Source organism: Astatotilapia calliptera, chromosome 14, assembly GCF_964374335.1.
Source record: "Astatotilapia calliptera chromosome 14, fAstCal68.1, whole genome shotgun sequence".
Classification (NCBI taxonomy): Eukaryota; Metazoa; Chordata; class Actinopteri; order Cichliformes; family Cichlidae; genus Astatotilapia; species Astatotilapia calliptera.
Genome location: NC_137435.1, coordinates 12,110,039 through 12,133,527, shown reverse-complemented (window position 1 = coordinate 12,133,527; position 23,489 = coordinate 12,110,039). Strand labels below are relative to the sequence as shown.

The following is a 23,489-nucleotide window of genomic DNA, read 5'->3' as shown; positions in this document are numbered from 1 at the left end:
CTGAAATGAAAAGGAAGAGAGGTTTTTTTTGTTTGTTTGTTTGTTTTTTAAAAGGCTACCTGGAAAGAAATGGAGGGGTCTGGTTATAGTAAACCTAATCCATGTCTCCAAGCATGTTTCCCCTCCAAGTAAAACTTACCTTTCCTTACCATTTAAAGACAGGTCGAATCCATTTCAACACACTACAGGCAACAGAAACGATCAACAGAAACTAGATGTTATCACAAGAAAAATGGGAAGGTGCAGCCTCACTGATGTTCTGCTTTAATAGAACATGAAAGTGAAGTTTGCAGGGAATCTGTTGCACATCTGAGCAAAACCTTTGGAGATTGAGGGCATTGTGCACCAGCTCTCGCATAAATCCCCTGAATGCACACTGGGGGCGGGGGGCGCACACATTATTGATGTTTACTATTTAAAAAAAAAAACAAATTAAAAAAAAAAAAAAGAGAAAAATGGGGGGGGGGGGGGGGGGGGGGGTTTCAGCCCAGGATCAGGTGTTCCAAGCACTATTGTTTTGCATTAATTATGCACAATACTTAACAGGAATACACTTTTTTTTTTTAACGTGATTACAAATATCTTTATTCCGACTGATAATTATCACAAATAAACAAAACTACAGAATCTGTGAAACACACAGTGGACACAAATATGTCTCTACTTAACACAAAACAGAACGTAGTACATTTCCCATTAGGCCCACACTGCACATGTGTGTATGTGCTTATGTTTGCAAGTATGTGAGAGTCGGAGGAGGAAAAAATAAAATAAAAAAAGAAAGAGTGGGAAAGCAAATGGTCTTATCTGGCATGCGCAGGTCCAGCCCTGCCATTCTAAGTGCACGTCAGAGGGTGAAAAGGAGTGCTTGCTACTTTGCTGGTTTTCTGCTTAAAAGCAGCTACCACCTCCACATGACCACAGTATACACATAAACAGGTGGCTTACTTAAGACAGACACTGTGGTGATTTCTTCTTTTGTGCCTTACTGACCCACTCTCTCTTCTGACTTCATATAATAACAAAAAAAGAAAAGATCCTTTTTATATGATCATGACAAAAGGACAAAGAGTACCAAAAGATCATTTTGACCTAGCTGATTGGTAAGCAAAAACTACAACACAGTGACAGCCTTTTTTTTTGTACAGAAAATGAAAGATTTGCAAGGACAAACAAAACTAGAACACTTGTTAAAGGTTCCTAGTGGTTAGCCGCCAGTTTCCTTATGTTCAGGATCAACCTCTTGCTATACTCTTTATGATCAACAGGCTTTACATCCATCACTGTAGCTTTAATCCTCGATTCATCCTGTCAGAAAGAAAATGACATTCATATGAGAAATGGCATAAAAAAAAATCAAGTCCAACAGATAGATGTATGTACGTATACACATATATATATCTCCATTTCTCTATATCATATATAGATATCCATCTATACAACAAAGACAGACAGATCAATATATATCTGTCTCTATCGATATAGATAGATATATCTCCAAATGGCTGTATAAATATATAGAGCCATTTGGACTTTGGCATTTATCCCATGGTAAATGTTTTCAACAAGATTTTGCTAACGACTAAAAATCATTATGTAATATAATTAATTACCAATGAAAGACAGAGTCGAACATTTAAAGCCTTAGACATCTCCATAGCTGTCTAGACAGGGGAAGGCCGTTCTACCAGGGCTATTACTCTGCATTTAAACAGTGGTTACACTCCTTTTGTCTCCGCTGATCATCTGTTGCTTAAGTGGGTGAAAAGTAAACCATTTTTCTTTGGATATGAACCCAATTCTTTAAGAAAAAATAAATCCTTTTAGATCTTAATGCTTGGTTTTTTTTGTAAGTGAAATATGCAGACAAATATAAAGCGACCTCAAACTGCTCAAATTTAATCATATGAATGGAAATTGATGTTAGAATCAGGGCAGAAGACCTAGGGGAGCCCTGCACGGTGCACATTTTAGCACAGGAAGGCCAAATTTCACAAATGCTAAAAGCAAGAAGTTCAGATATAAATATGGGTGTTTTATTTAATTATCACGAAAAGTAAAGTTCATCAATTAAACACAAAGCAGTTGTACCAGTTCTGCCTAAACTGTAACAAAAATTGAAGGCTAATGAACACACTCCACGTATCCCACATAAAAAGGTGGACACAGCTTTCCACTCTTAAAACCAATGCAAAGTGTGTAAAACCTTCACTCTCTCCAAAAACCAGCAGGGGCGACTCATCTGGCTAGGAGAAAAGTCATGTACTGTGAAGAGATTACTATAGGAGAACAAGTGCACTGCTCACCTACAACCCCAGTAAACGCTTTCCTAGAAAGACTTCAGTCCTATTTATTACAACATTATGCTCTTTTTGTCCCCATAAGAGTCACGTAGTCTCACATAGTGCAAGACTGGGCAATTCATTTGCTTTACTCCAGGGCTACTTTGTGATTGGCAAGTTTTTACTATGTGCATGCAATGTCCCTCAGGTGACAGACTGAACTTCAACTACCAACAGTTGACATCATGGTAGATATGTCCTTTTATATACAGTCTGTTTATCCTGGGAGTGTTATACCAGTAGTTCCTTCCAGACTGGAAAATGGATGAGTGCAACTCATCCAGTTTGGAGTGGTGGAGTAAAAAGCCTGCTGTGCTGAGACCAATCAGTGCCAGAAACCACTTGGCTCCCCTCTAAACTCACACCCCTCACCTTGCACTAAAGCCCCAAAGTGTGTGATAAGAGAGGACCACATCCCATCAGACAGAACTCATGAGGGCAAAATAAGGGAGATATCCCTTCAAATCCAGCTATTTCTATTTAAAACTGGAATAGTAGTGATCAATGTGGGAGAAAAGCTACAATAAAAACTCTAGAGCTACTTGGTTCCAGGCAAGTAAAAGGTCAAGTACTGACTTGAAATATTTATGAGGTCAAATAAACAATTGATCAAAGTATTTAATCTACAGATTTACATTAAATTAAATTATGCATAACATTTTTTGCATGATAAATATAATTAAGAAGTTTCACCAATTAATCATAGTATTACACAGCCCCCATACTGCGCTTAAAAGGACAATAATATCATTTATTTAAGACCTTATGCATAGAAATGTAGTTCAATGAGATTAATAATGGCAACCTCAGGTTTTGACTTTGACACCAGCAACATCCCACAACCCTGTCTTTGTTTTTTATTTTAGTATGAGTTTCATTCTAATTTGAGTTTGTTCGCATCGTTAATTCCAAACATATCTCCTTCACACTCTGTTTTAACTGTACAACCATTAAATAGTGTGATAATCAGAGAAGGCGCTCTACTTTGTTGTACATATACATTTAAAAAAAAAAATTTTTTTGTACCAGTTAAAAAAAATTAAAATAAAAGGAGAAAGATGTAATAAAAAAATAGCAATAAAATGGGAAAGGATTTCCTACAGTATGAGATGAAACTTTTCATTTTCTTTAACCAGCATTATAAAATACAAAGGATATGATGGCAACGATACTTAATAAGTCCTTAATTGCTGAAACAATCCAATAATTATCTAAATTGCCAGTGCTTGATTACCTTCTTAAGTTTAATTTGAATAATTGCACTGCATCGCATCTGTGTATTTGGCTAAAAATGTGATGGATTCTATTCTAACATGTGATATAGCTAGACTGACCTTTAAATGTGCTGATGGTGTGTTTCACTGTCTTACTGGCATTACAGAAGGTAATTTTATTACACTCCTTACGGGGGAACTTCATTCAGTTAAAACGAAGAGTGTAATTCCCTAAAATATTCTGATGATGCTCTTTAGAGGGGTCCGGTCAATATGCAAGTCACACTGTGTTACAGCGGACTGTTATCAACTGTTAAGAACCTGCTTTGTCCCACATCAAGCCTATAAATCAAAGTACACAACAATGTGTGAGAGCATGACACAATGGCTGGATTGTAGCGCTGAGAAGTAGAAAATAAACTCAAAGAGGGGTTGCAGGTGTCTCTGTTGAAGGAATATGGGGTTTGGAGACAGAAGCCAATACATGCTTGTAGCAGTGCCATTGGCAGTTAGGATGCTGAGCTGAATGTGACAGACACAGTGGCCCTTTTTTGTGTGTTGAAGGCGGATGCAGTCTCTGGCTTGGCTCCAGACTTCCTGCTCAGAGTCCCAGCCCAATCAATTCTTTTATGTGCTTCCCTCAAAACAAACCTCTATCTGTGTGGCCTACAGGAAATACTGACCGCAGCTAATCTGTGTGTGCATCCTTCACAAAGCCACTGAAAATGAGCAGCATCCCAGGACAAACACTGACGGCTTCTCTCTTTTTTTTTTTTTAAGACGCAGTTCTGCCAGTCAAAATGGGAAAACTCTCCCATGTTAAAAAGAAGAACAACAAAAACAACCAGAACCTCTTATGTTCCCGCTGTGAAGTTTCAGTAGTTCAGGGACGCAGAGACACGGCCTCATTTTTCTCAAGATTTCTTTTTTTCTCTCTAAATGCATGTGGTCTGTCTGACACTGTGCTGCAGCGACAAAACCCTGGGCATTTTTTCACACTACCACAAAATTTTTACTTACATTATACGTTTCCAGCTTCACTCTGTTGCGGAAGACAAAAGTGTTGAAGTTGGCATGCTGGAAGACCTCATCGAAGGCAGCTTCATTCTGAATTTTAATTAAAAGTTCAGATATAATCCTTTAATCAAAAGCCAGTTTCATCAAACAGTCTTGAGTGCAAAGGAAAGTAAGTGTCTGACAAAACAAACAAACAAAAAGCTTTGATTTTTCTAAGTAATTATAAATAGAAGAAACAAAGCACCACAGGTTTCAGACATATTTGCATTTGTCTACAGAAACGTATGTGTGTGCATGTTTGGGGAGCATGAAGCTTAAAGTTTAGCTCTGCCCTGGTCGTTCCCTGAGGAAAGTATTACATTCAGCAGAGAAAGCCTCACCGAGTCCTTGAGCTGCCCCAGGTAAGCTGCATTCTGGCCCAGGATAGCCTCTGCACTCTCCTGGAAGCAAGTCACCCACTGGTTGTCCCCATAATCTGCAATGTTGGCCTGACGGATAATAAAGGGGGGAAAAAAAAAGTTAAATGCATAAACAACTATTGACCAGAGTAGCCTGGCTTATATCAAACAAACACCCTTTCACAAAATGTAACAGTTAGTGGATAGCCTATGTACTCCCGGCAAGTGTGACACAAACACAAAAGTGCGCGCGCACACAGGTTAAGCTAAAGCTTGAGCATAATAATAATAATAATAAGTCAACTGGTGAGTGGTACGAAACAAAACCAGCCTATTTCAGATGCATGCCTCTCACTGCTTGTTGCTCACCGAGTTTGTCTTTTATACTTAAAAATGCAGTTTGTTTGCATTCATGTCTGTTTTGTGTAAAATGGTAATGCCGACGGGAAAGCTGCTGCAATTAACCCAACGTAACTAACCACGCAAAATGGGAATACAACATGTGTCTTCATTACACTGCGTCACAGAAACTGCAGAATGGGATTTATACATCTCTAAATTTAATCACAAAGAGCAGATTGGGAATATGTTTAAACAGAGAGAGCCATAAAAGGGGTGGATTGGATTGAGCCCCAGGATATAATAGGCAATATAAAGGTAGGGATGGGCTTTTTAAAAAAAAAAAAAAAAAAAAAAAAAGCTACAACATTTTCGCTGGAAGCAATTTGATTGTTCTTTGAAGCTCGCTTTCAAATGACTGTGCACAGTTGTGGCAGACTTGTGACGTGCTAGTTTTAGTTAGTGGACTTCATATTAGACCTGATTTAATACATTTTTTTGCAGTCGAGCTACAGATAGACCTTCGTGACAGTTGCAGCAGTCTTTTGCATTGCACTGTTCTCCTCCTTGTACATGACATGTAATTTACAAAATCTTCACCAATCTGATGCCTGGTAGTTTATTAGATGTATTATTAGATTATTTATTAGACGTATTAGAAGAATCATTGACTCAGGATTCAACGAAAACGATCTTTCAATGTGTGCATGGGCATATATGTTTCTGCAAGTGGATGCCATCGCTTAAAAAGAAAAAGAAAGAAAGAAAAGACTGCCAGAAGCTTTTCGGGGGACCCACGCTGAATCACTTACAGAGAGGATGAGGCGGTACTTGAAGTTGGGGAATTCCTTGTCACACTTCTCACACCGAAACATGCCATTCTGCTGGTCAACCACTTTTTTGTTGCAGTCTTGGCTCGGGCAGGCCTGATAAAGACAGTTTTCCTTGCGCAGAAACACAATCGTAGCTACGCAGGTGTAGTAGTCAGCCTAAACAAAAGACCCAAAAAAAAAAAGTATAAACATTGTAACTGTGACATACTCATCACGTCTCACTCTCATGACCTTTGTGTTGTGGATGTTGACTAATGCAAACCAAAATAGAAACAGGATAAAATTAATATTAAGATGGCATTTTTGGGACTATGCAGTGATATATGCGAATAGTCAGAAATAAACTTATTATCATTTAAGGAGCAGATGCATAACCAACACTGCCAACCAGAATGCTAATGGCAACACAAATGCCAACTATTGAGGGAGCTGCTGCTTTTCCACGGATTCAAACTTGAGAAACATGCTGCATGTAAACAGCTTCCAGGAAGTTTTCTTTGTTGTCATGGAAAACATCAACCAAGTGACATTTGCCATAGTCGATGGAAACAAATCTCCTGACAGTTCTAGTTTCTAGTTGTCCTTTTATTCTCCGTCTTTGTTGCAGTCCAAAAGCTGACTGTTTTTGGAGAGTCTCCCACCTCATACTAACCTCAGAATAGCCTGTCATAACATAAGTCTGGCTTTTCTATGGTTTGATGAAGGATGAATAACTGTGCCTTGGCAAAGCAACTGACCTTCCATGTCTGATAATGTTCAAGTCAGATGTCAGAAAACCATGAAAATGTCTGTAATAACTTGGTTAACTTAAATACAAACAAGAGCAAAGTGCAATAAAAATATGATTTTTAAACTGCTCTTCTGTTCATACTGACCATGGCTATTACATGACATACAATCACCTCAATTAACTTCCAGCTCAAGGACAATTGTTACTTAATGTCACTTGCCCTTAGGAATGAGGTAAATGACAGGGAGAAAATACGGGGGAAACAAATCTTGTTTCAACACACAGCAAATGTCTAAGCTTTCTTTTTTTAAACCCTTGACTATTTTGATTGAGCAAAAATATAACCCTGACACCAACCTCTACTAGTTTTCCAAGAGCTCCAATTAATCAAGTAAATACCTCTTTAATTAACGTGTGACAGACCAGTAGGAACAGGGCAGAAGAACTTGTTTTTTTTGGCCCTGTCACTGGCTTTTACAAATGGGATGTCAAGCCAACAAGTGGAGGGTGACCACTTGCTGTCAGAAAGGGCAGAGGGGCAATGTGGAAACTTGAGGTTGTGGCACACAAAGACTTTGTGACGGCAACAATTAATTGCAACAAAGTTCTCTGGGTGCGGCCTTGAAAGCCTGACCCCATGCCCTTATGTATAGGATGCCTCAGAGGGTTAAAGACCGGACAAACCTCATTTGTCAAAACAGAGCCTCATCATGTGCCCAAAAGAAATTCACCTGAAATTGGCTGAATATTTGTGTTAAAAATGTTAGAAAGATTAAATCCATCAACAAGTTGCGTTGATGGACGAAGAAGAAGGAACAGATACTTTCAGCTGCACCCTTAATCACAAGGGGTCACCACAGTAAGTAGCTCCTCATGTTTTGGCAGATCCTCAATGCCCTTCCAGACAGGACACAAAAGGGATCTCGTCTCCTACTGGGATCGAACCGGAGCTCTTCTGCTTGTGAGGCAAATGTGTAAACCACTGCTAACCAATAGCGTTATTTGTAATTTGAAATCATTCATCTCAGCACAGTAGATGTTTGACGGGGGTCACTAATTGACTTATGCTCACTATTTAAAACACAATTACTCCTTAAACAAAGTATATTTTATTTAACAGTCTCACTCCTGTACTTTGTCTGAAGCATTTTCTTGCTTTCCTAAGCTTCCATGTAGCCAGAATATCAATCCTTACAGTCTCAAACTTGTTCTCATTGATCCCCTCATAACTGCTTGCATCTATTAATTGTCCCAGTTTTATGGGGCGTTTTCATCATACTGTGATGATTACTAATGTGTTAAATTATGTTAAACTACACAAATTAAGATCTCAGCACAGGTCACATTATCCATTTTGGAGAATTTATACACCTCACTGAGCTCCATTTCCCTCAACAGCACTGATGAAAAAACGAGGAAATTGAACATATATTACTTTACCTATTTGAGGGCAAGGAATTACATTACAAATGGGCAAAGAATAAAGCCAATGTAGAATCTAATCAGCACTAGAATTAAATGTGACTTTCACCAAGAACATACAACAGGGCTATGGAGGAGACACCCACAAGGCAATGTATTATATTGCATTAGGATTAGGAACTTTTGTAGGATTCGGTTTTAAGCGCACATACAGTGGGGCAAAAAAGTATTTAGTCAGCCACCGATTGTGCAAGTTCCCCCACCTAAAATGATGACAGAGGTCAGTAATTTGCACCAGAGGTACACTTCAACTGTGAGAGACAGCATGTGAAAAAAAAAAAATCCATGAATCCACATGGTAGGATTTGTAAAGAATTTATTCGTAAATTAGAGTGGAAAATAAGTATTTGGTCAATAACAAAAATACAACTCAATACTTTGTAACATAACCTTTGTTGGCAATAACAGAGGTCAAACGTTTACTATAGGTCTTTACCAGGTTTGCACACACAGTAGCTGGTATTTTGGCCCATTCCTCCATGCAGATCTTCTCGAGAGCAGTGATGTTTTGGGGCTGTCGTCGAGCAACAAGGACTTTCAACTCCCGCCACAGATTTTCTATGGGGTTGAGGTCTGGAGACTGGCTAGGCCACTCCAGGACTTTCAAATGCTTCTTACGGAGCCACTCCTTTGTTGCCCGGGCGGTGTGTTTTGGATCATTGTCATGTTGGAAGACCCAGCCTCGTTTCATCTTCAAAGTTCTCACTGATGGAAGGAGGTTTTGGCTCAAAATCTCACGATACATGGCCCCATTCATTCTGTCCTTAACACGGATCAGTCGTCCTGTCCCCTTGGCAGAAAAACAGCCCCATAGCATGATGTTTCCACCCCCATGCTTCACAGTAGGTATGGTGTTCTTGGGATGCAACTCAGTATTCTTCTTCCTCCAAACACGACGAGTTGAGTTTATACCAAAAAGTTCTACTTTGGTTTCATCTGACCACATGACATTCTCCCAATCCTCTGCTGTATCATCCATGTGCTCTCTGGCAAACTTCAGACGGGCCTGGACATGCACTGGCTTCAGCAGCGGAACACGTCTGGCACTGCGGGATTTGATTCCCTGCCGTTGTAGTGTGTTACTGATGGTGACCTTTGTTACTTTGGTCCCAGCTCTCTGCAGGTCATTCACCAGGTCCCCCCGTGTGGTTCTGGGATCTTTGCTCACCGTTCTCATGATCATTTTGACCCCACGGGATGAGATCTTGCGTGGAGCCCCAGATCGAGGGAGATTATCAGTGGTCTTGTATGTCTTCCATTTTCTGATGATTGCTCCCACAGTTGATTTTTTCACACCAAGCTGCTTGCCTATTGTAGATTCACTCTTCCCAGTCTGGTGCAGGTCTACAATACTTTTCCTGGTGTCCTTCGAAAGCTCTTTGGTCTTGGCCATGGCGGAGTTTGGAGTCTGACTGTTTGAGGCTGTGGACAGGTGTCTTTTATACAGATGATGAGTTCAAACAGGTGCCATTCATACAGGTAACGAGTGGGGGACAGAAAAGCTTCTTACAGAAGACGTTACAGGTCTGTGAGAGCCAGAGATTTTCCTTGTTTGAGGTGACCAAATACTTATTTTCCACCCTAATTTACGAATAAATTCTTTACAAATCCTACCAGGTGGATTCATGGATTTTTTTTTCACATTCTGTCTCTCACAGTTGAAGTGTACCTCTGGTGCAAATTACTGACCTCTGTCATGATTTTAAGTGGGGGAACTTGCACAATCGGTGGCTGACTAAATACTTTTTTGCCCCACTGTACGTGTTGGTGCAGTGCTTTTATACAACGCCGATTCCAAAGCCTTTTTGCTTCAGGTTTGCAAAGCAGAGCTAGAAGTAAAAGCTACAATACAGAAGCCTATACAGAAATGCAGCATGCACCTTGGATTTTTAATAACAAATGCATTTTGACTGCGAGCATTTCATATTTATTGTTTGGGAAAGCGGCCTTTCAGTGTGTCCTTGAATATCTTCAAAGAGGCAACCTTGAATAACAATATTGGGGTTACCATATCTTTAATGTTCAAGCGTGTCAACACAAAGCCGTGCGTGTGTGTACCTTGTCTCCGTGTCCCAGATGCTCAGTCTTAACGTCAGATAGAGACTTCCAGTTGGTGTTTCCTCCCCCGCTGCCACCTTTCACCTCTGTCAGAGACTGTCCATCCATAGCGTGCCCCTCCTTGTCATACCTGTGTAGAATACAGCAAATACCAGTTGCTGCTGATTTGACCCGAATAAATGGTTTTATTACTGATTAAGCTCTCGATTATTCTTTAGTTAATTGTTTGGACTACAAATTTGCAAAAGTGATTAAAATGTGTATTGCTCATTTTGTCAGACTAATAGTTCAAAGCCAACGCATTTTAAATTCACTCACAAAGGACCAAGACAAACAAAGCATTTTCACATTTGACAAACAAATATTTCCAGTTTAAATACAAATGGCTTATTTGATTATGTAAATAGCTGTCATTTAATTTTCTGTCACTGATTTTATGATAAAAGCTGTGTTAAGTATATCTTTTTATTACATTCACTAGATTCCTGAATTATATGACAGTAAAAGTAAAAGAAAAACTATAATTGATAATATCAGAGCTCATATTTTATTCTATGCAATTCTCTCTAATGGACAGTTTGATCACTCCACTAATACATCAAAGGCGTTTACCCCTAAGCTGGAAAGCATTTTTACAGTTTGAAATGGGAGCGGCGCATTTTTTACAGATTCTAAAAACGTCAGTGCCGTGACAAGGGGTTGAGCATCTTTTCAGCACTGGGCATTTGCCGTTTTTTCTGATTTCCAATAGCCAAAATATTTTCAGCTTTCACAGTGGAGGACTGGCAGGACACATTCAATACCAACCAACCATCACATCACACTTGTAAAGGTGCTGAATAACAGTCAAAAAGTTAATACTGCTAGTGCAGAGTCTCCAAGGGACTCTCAGGCATTCCCAACCAGGCTTTTTCAAAAAAAAAAAAGGGGGGGGGGGGGGGGGTAAGGCAAGGTAGACTGAGAAGACGGATGAGGGTAAAATGCACTAGTGGGGGGGAAAAGAAAAAAAAAAAAAAAATAGCAGTTTAAAACGGTCACCAAGATCAATACAGCTTCGTAATCTGTTGGCCACAAGGCAGAGCAGCGTACAATGGCAAGGCCGGGTTGTAAATACAGGGAGAACTTGCTGTGCTCCTGACAAGCATGGCTAATAGAAAATATCCCCATTAACATTTTACACTGCGGCCCAAGCGAAACACAGGTTGTCGATTTCCAGCTCCTCCTAACAAATGTAAACAATTCCTTAAAGTGGCACCAATTTCCTCACCAGTGTACCCAATTCTGTCTGCATCCAATCAGGAGCTTCCCCTGACCAATCAAATGACAAAACAGATGGCATTCCTTGGCATGGATTAATGTCTCTAAAGAAATTATCACCAGAGAAGGCAAATGCACAATATTTAAGAAAAGAAAAAACTGCAGAATAGCAAGACTTCACATGGCTTCTCTGGTAACCTGATAGACAAATACCCAGAAGAAAATAGTGACTGAGTTCATTTTAAAAAAGAAAATCTGCTGCAGGAAACAGAAATGGCTCACAAAAAGTAGTGGTTGTGATAAAGAAGACAAAAAGAGGGCAAATTCGGTCTGGCAGAAAATGTGCAACAGACAAGTGAGAGTGGAAAGATCCAGGCCTGGAGCAGAGTGGTTTCAGTAAGACAAGAACACCATGATATCTGGCTGGAGGTTGGCAGACGCATGAATGTGCATAACACAGACATGTCAAGTGTCACTGTACAGGAATGGGGACATGTCAGATAAAGGGACATGAAGTAATGGTGGAAGACTAAGCTCCAGCCTAGGGCTGCCACGATTACGTCGACTATCAAAATTGTTGACGACTAATTTAATAGTTGACGCGTCGTTTGAAGCTTTGTAAGATCCCAAAAGACACAGGAATAAATAGTAGAATTTAAGAGTGTAATAACGGACTGAAACAGAAGATGGCAGCACTGCATGTACAAGGATGCCAGCTGCCGTTAAACCCCAAAGAAGAAGAAGCAGTGTCCGGTATCGTAGCTGTGTCCAAATTCGGGAACCGCATCCTCCTGTGCCCACATTTGTAGGCCGATTACGTTACAGCGACACGACAAAGACTGTCCAAATTCGAAGACTCCGACAAATGCGCCCTTCATTTCCCCAGATTTGAAGGATGGGTCCGGGTGTATACTTCGTGGCCCAACCTATCCCAGAATTAGCGCGGCCCAGCTCAGTTTCCAACAATGGCGGCAACTAGTTAGTTTTAATATTACTCTTATTATTCTTTCTGGGTCACAAAATAAACATTTAACTTATTTTCAGGAGAGAATGTAGCTGTGTAAACCTCAAATATCTGCTCAGTTTATCAAGACACCACATATTTTCAAAAGCGCTCCAACGTTTTCGAAGACGTCTGTTATCCAACAGCTCGATAGCGAGCCGGGGTTCAAGGCTCACTAGAGCCCGTGAGAACACCGGACTCCCGGCAAATCGTTTTAAAACCCACCACGGTCTTTCGCTACTCAGGTTAAACATGATATATAAGTCACTTAGATAACTTAAAAATGTTATTGTTTGGCTTTTTTCAGTATTTTATTTGTTCCTGAGTAAATCGGTTTGGCTTTTTACACAGCTGAATAAACGTCAAGCAGACAACTGATTATCAGAAGTGTGAGATGCTCGAGAATATACTCCAGTGTCCCGTTATATTTTAGATAGCAAGGAGCAGACGGCTGAGTTTATTAAACTCACAGATCACAATCTGCAAATTTCATTAAAATTTAATAAACTATCATCTTGTCTTTATTTTTAGTTAGCACATACCTTAAACACTTAAAGCTGTAACCTAATGATAGTTATATAAGAACAGATGCTGCTGGTGCAATAAGCTGTACATTGTACGTCCAAGCAACATATTTTACTTTTTTTTTTCTAAATCAAATCAATACAGCACAGTTAAAGATTATGGTAACATAACAGTCAATTCAATGATAGATCATGTTCTCCCCACAACTGTGCTCAAATTTGTTTGCATCTTAGCTGGCCTAATTACATATGCGCTATGCACAAATCCAAATGCTGTAGTCACAATATGCAAGACAGAAAATGTCAGTTTGGACTGTGACTAAATGAGCTGATGACGAATGTCTGAGGTTGACAGCTTAAAAAAAAAAAAAAAAAAAAAAAGAGTATAAACCTGACAAAAGTGTCAGAACAGGGACTACACCACCTGACATTTTAGGAAAAGACAGGAAGGCGATCTAAATGTGCTGTTGCCACCTAATGGACAACCAAAACTTCACATTTAGATACAAAAAAATGCTAATGTGAAGTCTGATTCTGGAGATTCCTGCAAAGGGCGTAGGCCTTCACTCTGATGTCTCAGAACAAGGTACAAACATCTAAGACTAACAGAAGGCCAAGAATATTAGTGCTGGATTGTTACCAAAATAAATGAATTCTCCAGCAAGGTCATGAAATGTTTTAACAGGGATATTTTTTTGGTCTTTTTAATCACCAATAGAGTTTAGAAGAAACAGCTGCAATTCAGCTTTAATTCAAAGGGTTAACCAAAATATATGAAACCCTCTGTTACCATAAGAAATTAATATAATCATAAATAAACTACTCAATTTCAGTACTTTGTCAAGAGTCATTTGCAGGCAATGCAAATGACTCTGTAGTCATTTGCACTCTGTTGCCTGTAGTCAATAACATGTCAACATCAAAGGATGGGTTTGCTTTGTGATGCTTCGCCAGGGTTTTCACTGTAATGGTCTTCATGTGTTTTTGCTGTGTATTGGTCTTTCTGCCCAATGCTGCTTGACTGGTCTGAGATTATAGACCAGTATATAAAGGATGGATGTAGCCACAGTGCCATCACCCACTGGTTTGGACTCTGCTTTAAAGGAGCTTATCCGACTCACAATTCATCACAATTCTAAGGTTATTTCCCATAAAATGGCCCAATCTGGGTGAAGACCAATTACTTAAGTAAGATTAAATTCTGACCAATACTTTGGAGATGCTGGGATTCTTGGGAATTATAGACAGCTGGAAACCTCGTCATCGCAAAAGTGCCGCTTTAGACCAAATAAGCTTACAGTGAACACTTTTTTTTGTCATAATGCATTTTTATTTTATTTAGATTTATATAACTTAACTTATTGAAGCACTTAACTTTTCGCCTGTTACTAACAAACTATTCCCCAAAATCTTGTCATATAAACTGTTCACAGAGATACGTAAACAGCATGTTCTTGTTAGTTTTAAGTAAGCTAATATAATAGTAGCATTTTATTGAAAAAAAAAAAAAAGTTGTCTGTGGTAGACTGTAAATGTGCATTTTAATGCCTTAAACTTGGGCATTTTAACATGGGACTATGGGGATTCAGCTTCAAGTGGCCACTAGAGGGTAGAGCTGGGCGATAGAACGATAACGATATGTATCGCGATATAACTTTTACTCGATAGAGAAATTAAGCTATCGCGATAGACCTCGCCGCTCTTGTCCTCTTTAAAATAAAAAAAAATAAAAAAAATAAAAAGGTCAGCCAATCCAAATTAAGTAGCGTAGAGCCGAACCAATCACAGCCGCAGCGTCACGTCGCGTGACTTGTTACATACAGCACAAGTGCCAAGCGCACGTGTGTTTGTTTGGGAAGCAGCCAGCGGGTAATGGAGCCAGCGGGTAATGGAGGAAATGAGTGTGCCGACTAGAAAAATCAACCGAGCGTGACCGAAGAGAAAACAGATGATGGTTCCAATGCCGGAGAGATTGTCGAACGGAAGAGCCATAGAAGTTCCGTAGTGTGAAGGTATTTCGGCTATTTCAAGTCTGACAAAAAACAGAGTAGCGTGCACTGTAAATTGTGCCGAAAGCAAGTCTGGAAATACAATAAACTGGTGCATGCGTCACACTGTGCGCCACGTTATTGTTTCGGTGAAATGAATTTCTACAATACTGTTACTGTTAATTCTACTCTCTGCAGTGTTTAAATGCTTACATATACACACAGTTACTGTCCCTCCACACATACGACTCGGTTCTGCTTCTATGCCCCAGCTTTGTTTACTTTTTCCCACCGAGGCTTCTAGACTTCTGATTGGCCAACATTTCTGCACGGTTAGGAATCTAGCGCCACCTGCTGCTTTGGCATGTTCATAGCAGCGTTTTCCTTCATTTCTGCCTTTATGTGTGGACGGGATTATTTTTTAAAACGAAAACGGAAAATCTCCGTTTTCAAAAATACCCGTGTACGTGTGGACGTAGCCTCAGTCTCTGACTGGAAGCGCTAATTCGTCATTCGGCTTTTGTCAGACTAAAGTAACTGTTAAAACTGTTTGAAAAGCTCAGCTATACAACAAGGAGAGATTGAGAATTTCCTTTTAGTTCTCAGTTTATTTGATATTGACAAAAGTTAGTCAATTTTGTCTCTTCTTCTGTAAAACAAACTAAGATTTATTTTTAGAATTAATACTTTGTTTCTAAGTGGAATTGACAATTTAGTCTGTTTCGTTTGTTCTATTTTGAAACTTAAACGCTTTAGCGGCTGCCTTTTGTGTAGTTTGCAATATTTGCCTTTATTTATCTGAAAAAGTCTCATGTTCCTTAAGTACATCTACCCTGTTGAATTTATTATGGGAAATAAATATTTAAATAAAAAACAAGCTGCTGATTATTTCACATTTTACTTGTGAGCAACGGCACATTTAAATCTTACAAATATAGTTATTTGGCTTATATCGTGATAGATATCGTTATCGCCTGAAATGAAAAAAACATATCGCGATATGAAAAAATCTCATATCGCCCAGCTCTACTAGAGGGGCTGTGATTTTTGGCACTGCATGTTGGCTTCATTTTTCAGTCCTGGAGATTTCTGCTTTGTTGCGACTTCAAAAGCTCTTAGGTTATGTTAACATTACTTTTTGAGTTAATGCCCATCTGTAAATGAGCAGACAGTGGATCTTTATATACTTCATACTTCTAAGGCATTTGGTCTTCTGTTACATCACTGAGAAACACTAGTGACCCTAGTCCCACAGGAAACCAAACATTCCCATGCATCTCACTGCTCTACCATGTTTTACAGAAGATGCTGTGCACATTAGATCGTGAGCACTTCCAGGTCCTCTTCATAGTCTTGTACCATCATTCTGGTTTAAGACAATTCTAGTTTATTTAAAGCAGTCTTACCTGACCTTACTGTTACCAAATTGATGACTGGTTTCGATCTTGTGAAATGTTTTTATTTGTATGAGGTCTTCTATTTATAAGTAGCCTACTGTTATGAAGATAAATTAAGTGTTCTGTGTTCACCACTGTTGTCCTCACTGTAGACATTGAGGGGCCAAAATAAACATATTTGCTGGTAAGCCTGGCAAAGTCTACTTGACTGTCAATTTGGTAGCTGTCTTGCCAGATCTCTCCCGAGTTTGACTTTTTTGGGCTCACTGTAACACAGCTTGGAACACATGGAATAAAATCTAGTCCTTTTACATGTTTAATGAAGGAACACACCAAACTTGCCTATAAATGGCCTTTGTAACAGTTGTCCAATTACTTTTGGTCACCTGAAAACCCTAAGGTTTCTCATTAAAGAACTTTAATTGCTTAACTTGTCATCTAATTGGGATGTGAATGCCCTTAAATTCAAGCTTAAAGTCATCTGTACTTCAAGCTCAGATCCTTTATGTAACTAGCTTGAATGTATTTTGGTAAACATGGAAAATAAAAACTGTCAATATTCAAATACATATGCCCTAAACTGTATTTTTGCCTCTCCCAGATTAATTAGTGTGCCAAAGGAATGCTACTCAGCTTTCTATATAAGACCACTGGCAAGCACTGAGCAGCACTGCTAATATGCTGCATGAGTTTGAGACAACAGCTCACCAAGGATAGACTATTCATTTGAGAAGGTCCCAAAGGTCTGCGCCAAAACACAATCAAATTAAGATGCCTCTGCAGGAGTAAAACAATGATGTTTCAGCAGCCTTGGCACATTTAAAAGATTTTTTTTTTTTTGGCTGATGGAGAGAACACTTTGGATTCTCTTCTGTGCGAGATTAGAAAAAACAATTATCAAAAGATTAATTTAGAGTTTAATTGTTTTTCCTTCCCTTATCTCTGTTTGTGAATTTCATGTCTCAGCTTACAGAAAGAGAGAGAAACACAGTCTGTAACCATGGCCCAAGTTTATCAACAGCACAAAATCCATGTTACACGTTTCACAGCAATCAGTGGTACAAGAGAGAGAAATTTCTTCTCGTGTTACCTAGATATAATTTTGGATATAGCCTTTACAAATATATCATATAACTATAACAAGCAATTATTTTCATCTTCACAGCTTTAGACAGTTAAGGCTACATTTACAGATAAGCTATGTAATGGTACTGTCTACCAATGCTTGTCAATGCTTTTCATTTGACAAATGAGTCAGGATTGGCATTTTCCATTCGTGAGAAGGGAAGAGAGAATGTAGTAAGTGTATAAAGTCTGCTGCAAGGGTCTGGAAATGCGATTAAGGACTTCATGGTGTACAAGTAAAAGAAAGCGTAGGACCCCAGAGTGGTCCTGATGATGCTCAACTTCAGAGAAGTTCAGTGTAGTTGGCATTCTGAGAAATGAGATCTAAAATATTCAGAGAAGCCAGCGGCTGTTCAAAAACTATCATAAAGAAATTACCATCACCCTATACATTAGATTAAAAAGCCACTTTGAGCATAATTTATCGTCTGCTGCCTTCTCACCTGCAAAGGAGAGTCACATTTCACTGCTCCGATTATGCAGATCAGGTCCCGAGTATAAATACCCAGTCACATTTTATAAGGCAGAAGAAAAGATTACGCCGACTTGTCACAAAATAAATTTCAACTGTTTAGTGTCTTATTTCTTAGCGTAGAGCAGACACTGGTATTGGAAGGTAAATAAACAAAACCCTTTGGATACAATCGATTGGCCCTCCACTCACAAACATAGACATTTGCCTTCATGTCAGTGAGGAGGGGTCAGACACAGCCTGCTTAAGCAGGATCAATACAGAGGACAGATCCATTAGTGCGCCACAGTGCAAGAGTAAGGTTAAGTACCACCCTCTTTAGTCCATGTGAGGACTGCCTCATGTATCAATCATGTGCCAATCGAAACACAAACTAACGCGCAGCCTATAAAAATACTACCCACCTCACGTCTCACACAAAGTGCACGGCTATTTCAGGTCATGTTGAACACTAGGGGATAATTGAAAACCTGGCACATAATGCAAAAAAATAATAATAATAATAATATTTAAAAAAAAAAATGTTGTAAACTTGTCAGCATACTCAAAGGAGCTTGGAAAGAAAAGCGTCTGGACTTCTTTAAGTTGCTTGAAGACGTTTCACCTCTCATCCGAGAAGCTTCTTCAGTTCTAAGGTCAAATGGTGGAGAGTCCCAGATTTAAACCTAGTGGGAGTGTCCCCCCACAGAGGGACAAAAGGACCCCCTGATGATCCTCTAATCGCCTGAGCCAAGGTGTGAAAACGGGTGTGGGTCCCAATCAGCCAGAGTTTCGGGTGTGTTCATTGTGAAACCTGGCCCCACCTTATACCTACACCCAGTTTCACACCTTGGCTCAGGCGATTAGAGGATCATCAGGGGGTCCTTTTGTCCCTCTGTGGGGGGACACTCCCACTAGGTTTAAATCTGGGACTCTCCACCATTTGACCTTAGAACTGAAGAAGCTTCTCGGATGAGAGGTGAAACGTCTTCAAGCAACTTAAAGAAGTCCAGACGCTTTTCTTTCCAAGCTCCTTTGACTACGATGACCTGGATGACTGAGAACCTTCACAGACATATTGTCAGCATACTGTTCTATAACTCAGCATCCACCTCTTAATAAATTCAGCTAAGCGTCAACACACATGACCACATGTACAGAAAGAGCCATGAAGACACACTTTATGGCTAATTTCCACATAACTGTATGTGTTCAAGTGAAAACACACACAAACAACATACATATACACACACCATAGCCACGCAAACACACGCACACAGCAAGAGAAAAAAAATATGCTACAATCAACATAATCACACAGAAATGAGTCGGGATTTCGTTTCTTCTGAAAGGCGATTAGAAGAGCAAAAGACACATTTTCATAGATTAAATGTGATTTTCATTTTTATCTAATGCTTCACTGAAGCAACCCCCAAATTGTGGCTAATGGGGGAAAGCTAATCTTGATAATGAGAATCAGTGTATGTACTCTTACAACTTGGGAAATGCAAGCTGCCTTTTAAATCCTTAGAGTTCTTTATTTGTAACCAATATCTGCATCTATGAAGCAGTCTTTAAGTTTGTGAAAAAAATAAGTAAAGCCTTATGGCAATAAATATATACCAGATTTTACACTTGCTGTAAAGCCACTTTGTATGATTGCAAGAACACATGAGCAATTTCTACACTGCATTATCTATGAAACTCGAGCCTACTTACCAGCCTCTGAGCTTATATGCCTCAGGGATGTCTGGGTTGATCATAAGAGTACTGCTGAAGGATGCAGAGAGTGACCGGCCTCCAAAGTCTGAAAGCTTTGCCCCCTTAATGGCAACGACAGGTTGGCTAGATCCGTCAAACTTTTCTGCCTATGAAAAGAAAGAAATACAATATTTAATTTGCTTTCTCCTTCATTTTTGCAAACTGACAACATCAGATATACGTGTTTTTGGACAAAGAGATCTTTTATGGTTTTAAATAAATATGGGCAGAGGTTCATCAAAAGATTTAGAAAATCCCTGTCCACAAAGGACAAGGCAGAAAATCAATATTGGATGCTCATGATCTTCAGGCCGGCGGCACCACATTAAAAACAGGCATGAGACTGTCATGGAAATTACTCCATAGGCTCAGGAACACTTCCTCAAATCATTGTCTGTGAACAGTTTGCCATGCCATTTACAAATTCAGGTTAAAAGCTCTCTCGCGAAGAAGAAGCCATTTGTGAACATTCAGAAACACTGCTGTCTTCTCTGGGCCAAAGCTCATTTAAAATGGACCGAGACAAACAGGGAAGCTGTTCTGTGGTCAGAAGAATATAAACTGGAAATTATTTTTGTAAAACATGCATGCTGTGTCACTGGACTAAAGGGGAGAAGAACCATCCAGCTTGTTATCAGCTCTTAGATCAAAAACCTGCACCTCTGAATGTATAGGGGTGTACGGGTGCCTGTGGAATTGGCAGCTTGCACGTCTGGGAGGACGCCATCAATGCTGAAAGGTACATACAGGATTTAGAGCAACATATGTGCTATATATGTTGTTGTTTTTTGGGGGGTTTTTTTGCATATTTTAGCAAGACTAGGCTAAAACACACTGCAGATATTACAACAGCATGGCTTCATAGCAGAAAAAGGTTGGTGTTGAGCTGGCCTGCCTGCAATACACATATTTCACCAACTGAAAACATTTGAAGCATCATAAAACGAAAAGTACAACAAAGAAGACCCAGGACTGTCAAGCAGCTAGAGTCCTATATTAGACAAACACGGGACAACGATTCTCTCCCAAAGGTCCAACAGCTGGTCTCAGTTCTGAGACTGTGGTGTTGTTAAAAAAAGAAAGGACACTACACAGTGGTAAACATGGCCCTGTGTCAAGATGTTGAGTTATACTGATGCTATCAAATTCAAAATGACTCCCCCCCCCCACCTAATCTATCAGTTTGAACATTTGATTATGAGACTTGCATATAATTTTATGTATGTTTTTAATCTACATTTTACACAGCACCCCCACTTTATATTTTTATCGTTTTGGTTATGTGGTTTCATTTTGGATTCAATTAGTTTTGCCATAACTTTAAATTGTTTTTGCCTTAAAACTAGAAACTAAGGATTACAAGAGGTCTGATTTCCCCCAGTAGTGGCAGCAGCAGGGTAAAAAAAAAAGTAAATAAATAAAAATCAAATGTCAAACATATTTTGCCTTCTAACAAGATAAAACTATAAACACACTTGCTGTTCAGCTCATAAAACCAAAGAAAGAAGAGCAGCGCAACAGTAAAGCTTTCATATATTGGGGGAAATATTTCCAACACTTGATTTTTGGCAAATCTATTGTTCTTTATAAACTATACATCTTGTGCAGTTCTCTGAATCCCTCTGGAGAAAGTGTAAATGTCGAACAAATACAGGGAACACTGCTTCTTGTCTGGAGGAAAAGAATTGGTGGTGAACTCAGCGCAGTCCCTCTGAGCCACAGGTAAAAATCAACTGCAAGAGCACGCTTACTTTATCACACAGTGACAGGAAATGTAGTCAATAACTTCAAATCTATCGCCTTCTATCACGCAACACGCACACTGTTAAATCAGTGCTCAGAGCTGTTCACCTGTGACCACCGAGTGCACTGAAGAACCTTTTTCATTCAACGCCTTTCTGACATAATTCTAACCAAAAACTATGGATTAAAAGCTGCACACAAGGATGATTTAGCGTAGGCATTTGCTTTACAAGTCACTGGGCTCTAGCTTTAGACCAGTATCTATCATTTACACCAACTACTTTTATCCCTCCTACGTAGAATAAAACCATCTGCTTAAATTTAGTTCAGGTAATAATTAATTTTTGGAAAGAAAATTGTTCTGAGAAGAAAGCTTTAACATGTTGATGCACTGAAAACCTGTTAATGACTTTCACCACTTATTTGAAAAGTCTAGACACACGTTCCATTACACATTTTGTACTTTTTGTCAAGTCCATACTCACTTCCTCTCCCCACAGTGTGACAGTCACCACCTTCCCAGACATATCCATCAGACTGAGTGTTCTCTTAGACACTTCACGGTTGGACTTGGTTGTCAGGCGGGATATGTCGTCCACACTCTTGCACACTCCAATTACATCTGTAAAAGGATATACAAAGCAGAGAGCATTTGTTTTTCTATTCCGCATCCTTGTGATTCACAGCCTACAGCAGAGTTACAAGTATCTAGCACAAAACACAAAAACAACAACACACAAACAAATAAATACTGTGTCTGATTTGTTTTTTTCCCCATACACAATTACATCCACACACAGGTCATTCCATGTCCCACAGCTTACGGCACAAATTGGCAGTTGGCGATTCATTCAAGACGTCAGAGGCCAGCACGCCAGGAACTTGCATCCATAATATTGGAGAGAAATCAGTAAAGGGCTTTAACTGACTAACGCAATCAAGCACAGTAAACCGGCATCTCCATCAGCAGTCATTTTTAAACTCCAACTCTGAGCCACCGAGGATTTTAAACACATTTAACCACTACAGAACTTCTTGATGCTACCTAGCAGGCAGAAGAGAAGTTACTCAAAAAGCAATTTCCATTGAAAGAATTACAAGCCAGCTTCTTATTACCGCCTCACTTTACCTATGACAGCAGGTTCTCATTTTCTTACCATAGGGCCCAAAGTCAATCTGCACTACAGGCCATTACTGTCATCAGGTTTATTAATACCACTTTTATCTGTCTGCTCGTATAGTGTAATTACCTCAACCTCCCAGCATATCCAGTTCGACTTTCCAATTCAGACTTTATTCTCACCTTATGATCACTTATTATTGGGCGCTCGGGAACGCCTCTGTTGGAGCTGGGCTCAGAACACCGGCTGGTTGATTTGTGCTTTTTGTAATACACAGTAGTTAAGAGAAATGTAATGCGTTTAGGCCTCATAGTCACCTGCAGTTTGGTGAACAGTTTGCTCACCAATTGAAAATTACATTATCGCTCCCCTGTGCACTGCGTTATGCAATTCTGCTCTATTGTTCCGGTTACATAAGGCAACATCAGAATTAATGTCTCATGAAATAGATTGGGGAAACATGGCTACCATTTAAAAATATCATCCTCCTAAAGTACTGCGGTATAAGGGGGTGTAAAATGTCAATCGCAACGATTTAGATATGCCCATTCTGAATAATCAAGCTTATACCAAATGGTTCCCCAATATCAAAAATCAAATGATTTAAAAATAATGTAAAAAATTATTGCATGTGTTCTTAGAAACATGCTCTCTTTCATGACAGGTGTAGCAAGCTGTATGCAATATTTTGTACTTTAAGATGAAA

The 23,489-nt window shown here is 39.4% G+C and overlaps 1 protein-coding gene across 2 annotated transcripts in view; it reads right to left on the bottom strand.

Annotated features, from left to right (window-relative positions):
* Window positions 1–554: 554 nt before the first annotated feature.
* rpa1 (replication protein A1) overlaps window positions 555–23,489 on the bottom strand; it is a 32,096-nt gene continuing 9,161 nt past the window's right edge. For both annotated transcript variants that reach the window (XM_026192757.2, XM_026192758.2), the window contains exons 11-17: window positions 22,148–22,284; window positions 19,878–20,026; window positions 10,414–10,543; window positions 6,123–6,299; window positions 4,954–5,061; window positions 4,577–4,663; window positions 555–1,308 (exon numbers count right to left, since the gene is read on the bottom strand). In XM_026192757.2, coding sequence (XP_026048542.1) covers window positions 1,201–1,308; window positions 4,577–4,663; window positions 4,954–5,061; window positions 6,123–6,299; window positions 10,414–10,543; window positions 19,878–20,026; window positions 22,148–22,284 — 896 coding nt within the window. In that variant the 3' untranslated portion in view covers window positions 555–1,200. The remainder of the gene's footprint in view (window positions 1,309–4,576; window positions 4,664–4,953; window positions 5,062–6,122; window positions 6,300–10,413; window positions 10,544–19,877; window positions 20,027–22,147; window positions 22,285–23,489) is intronic.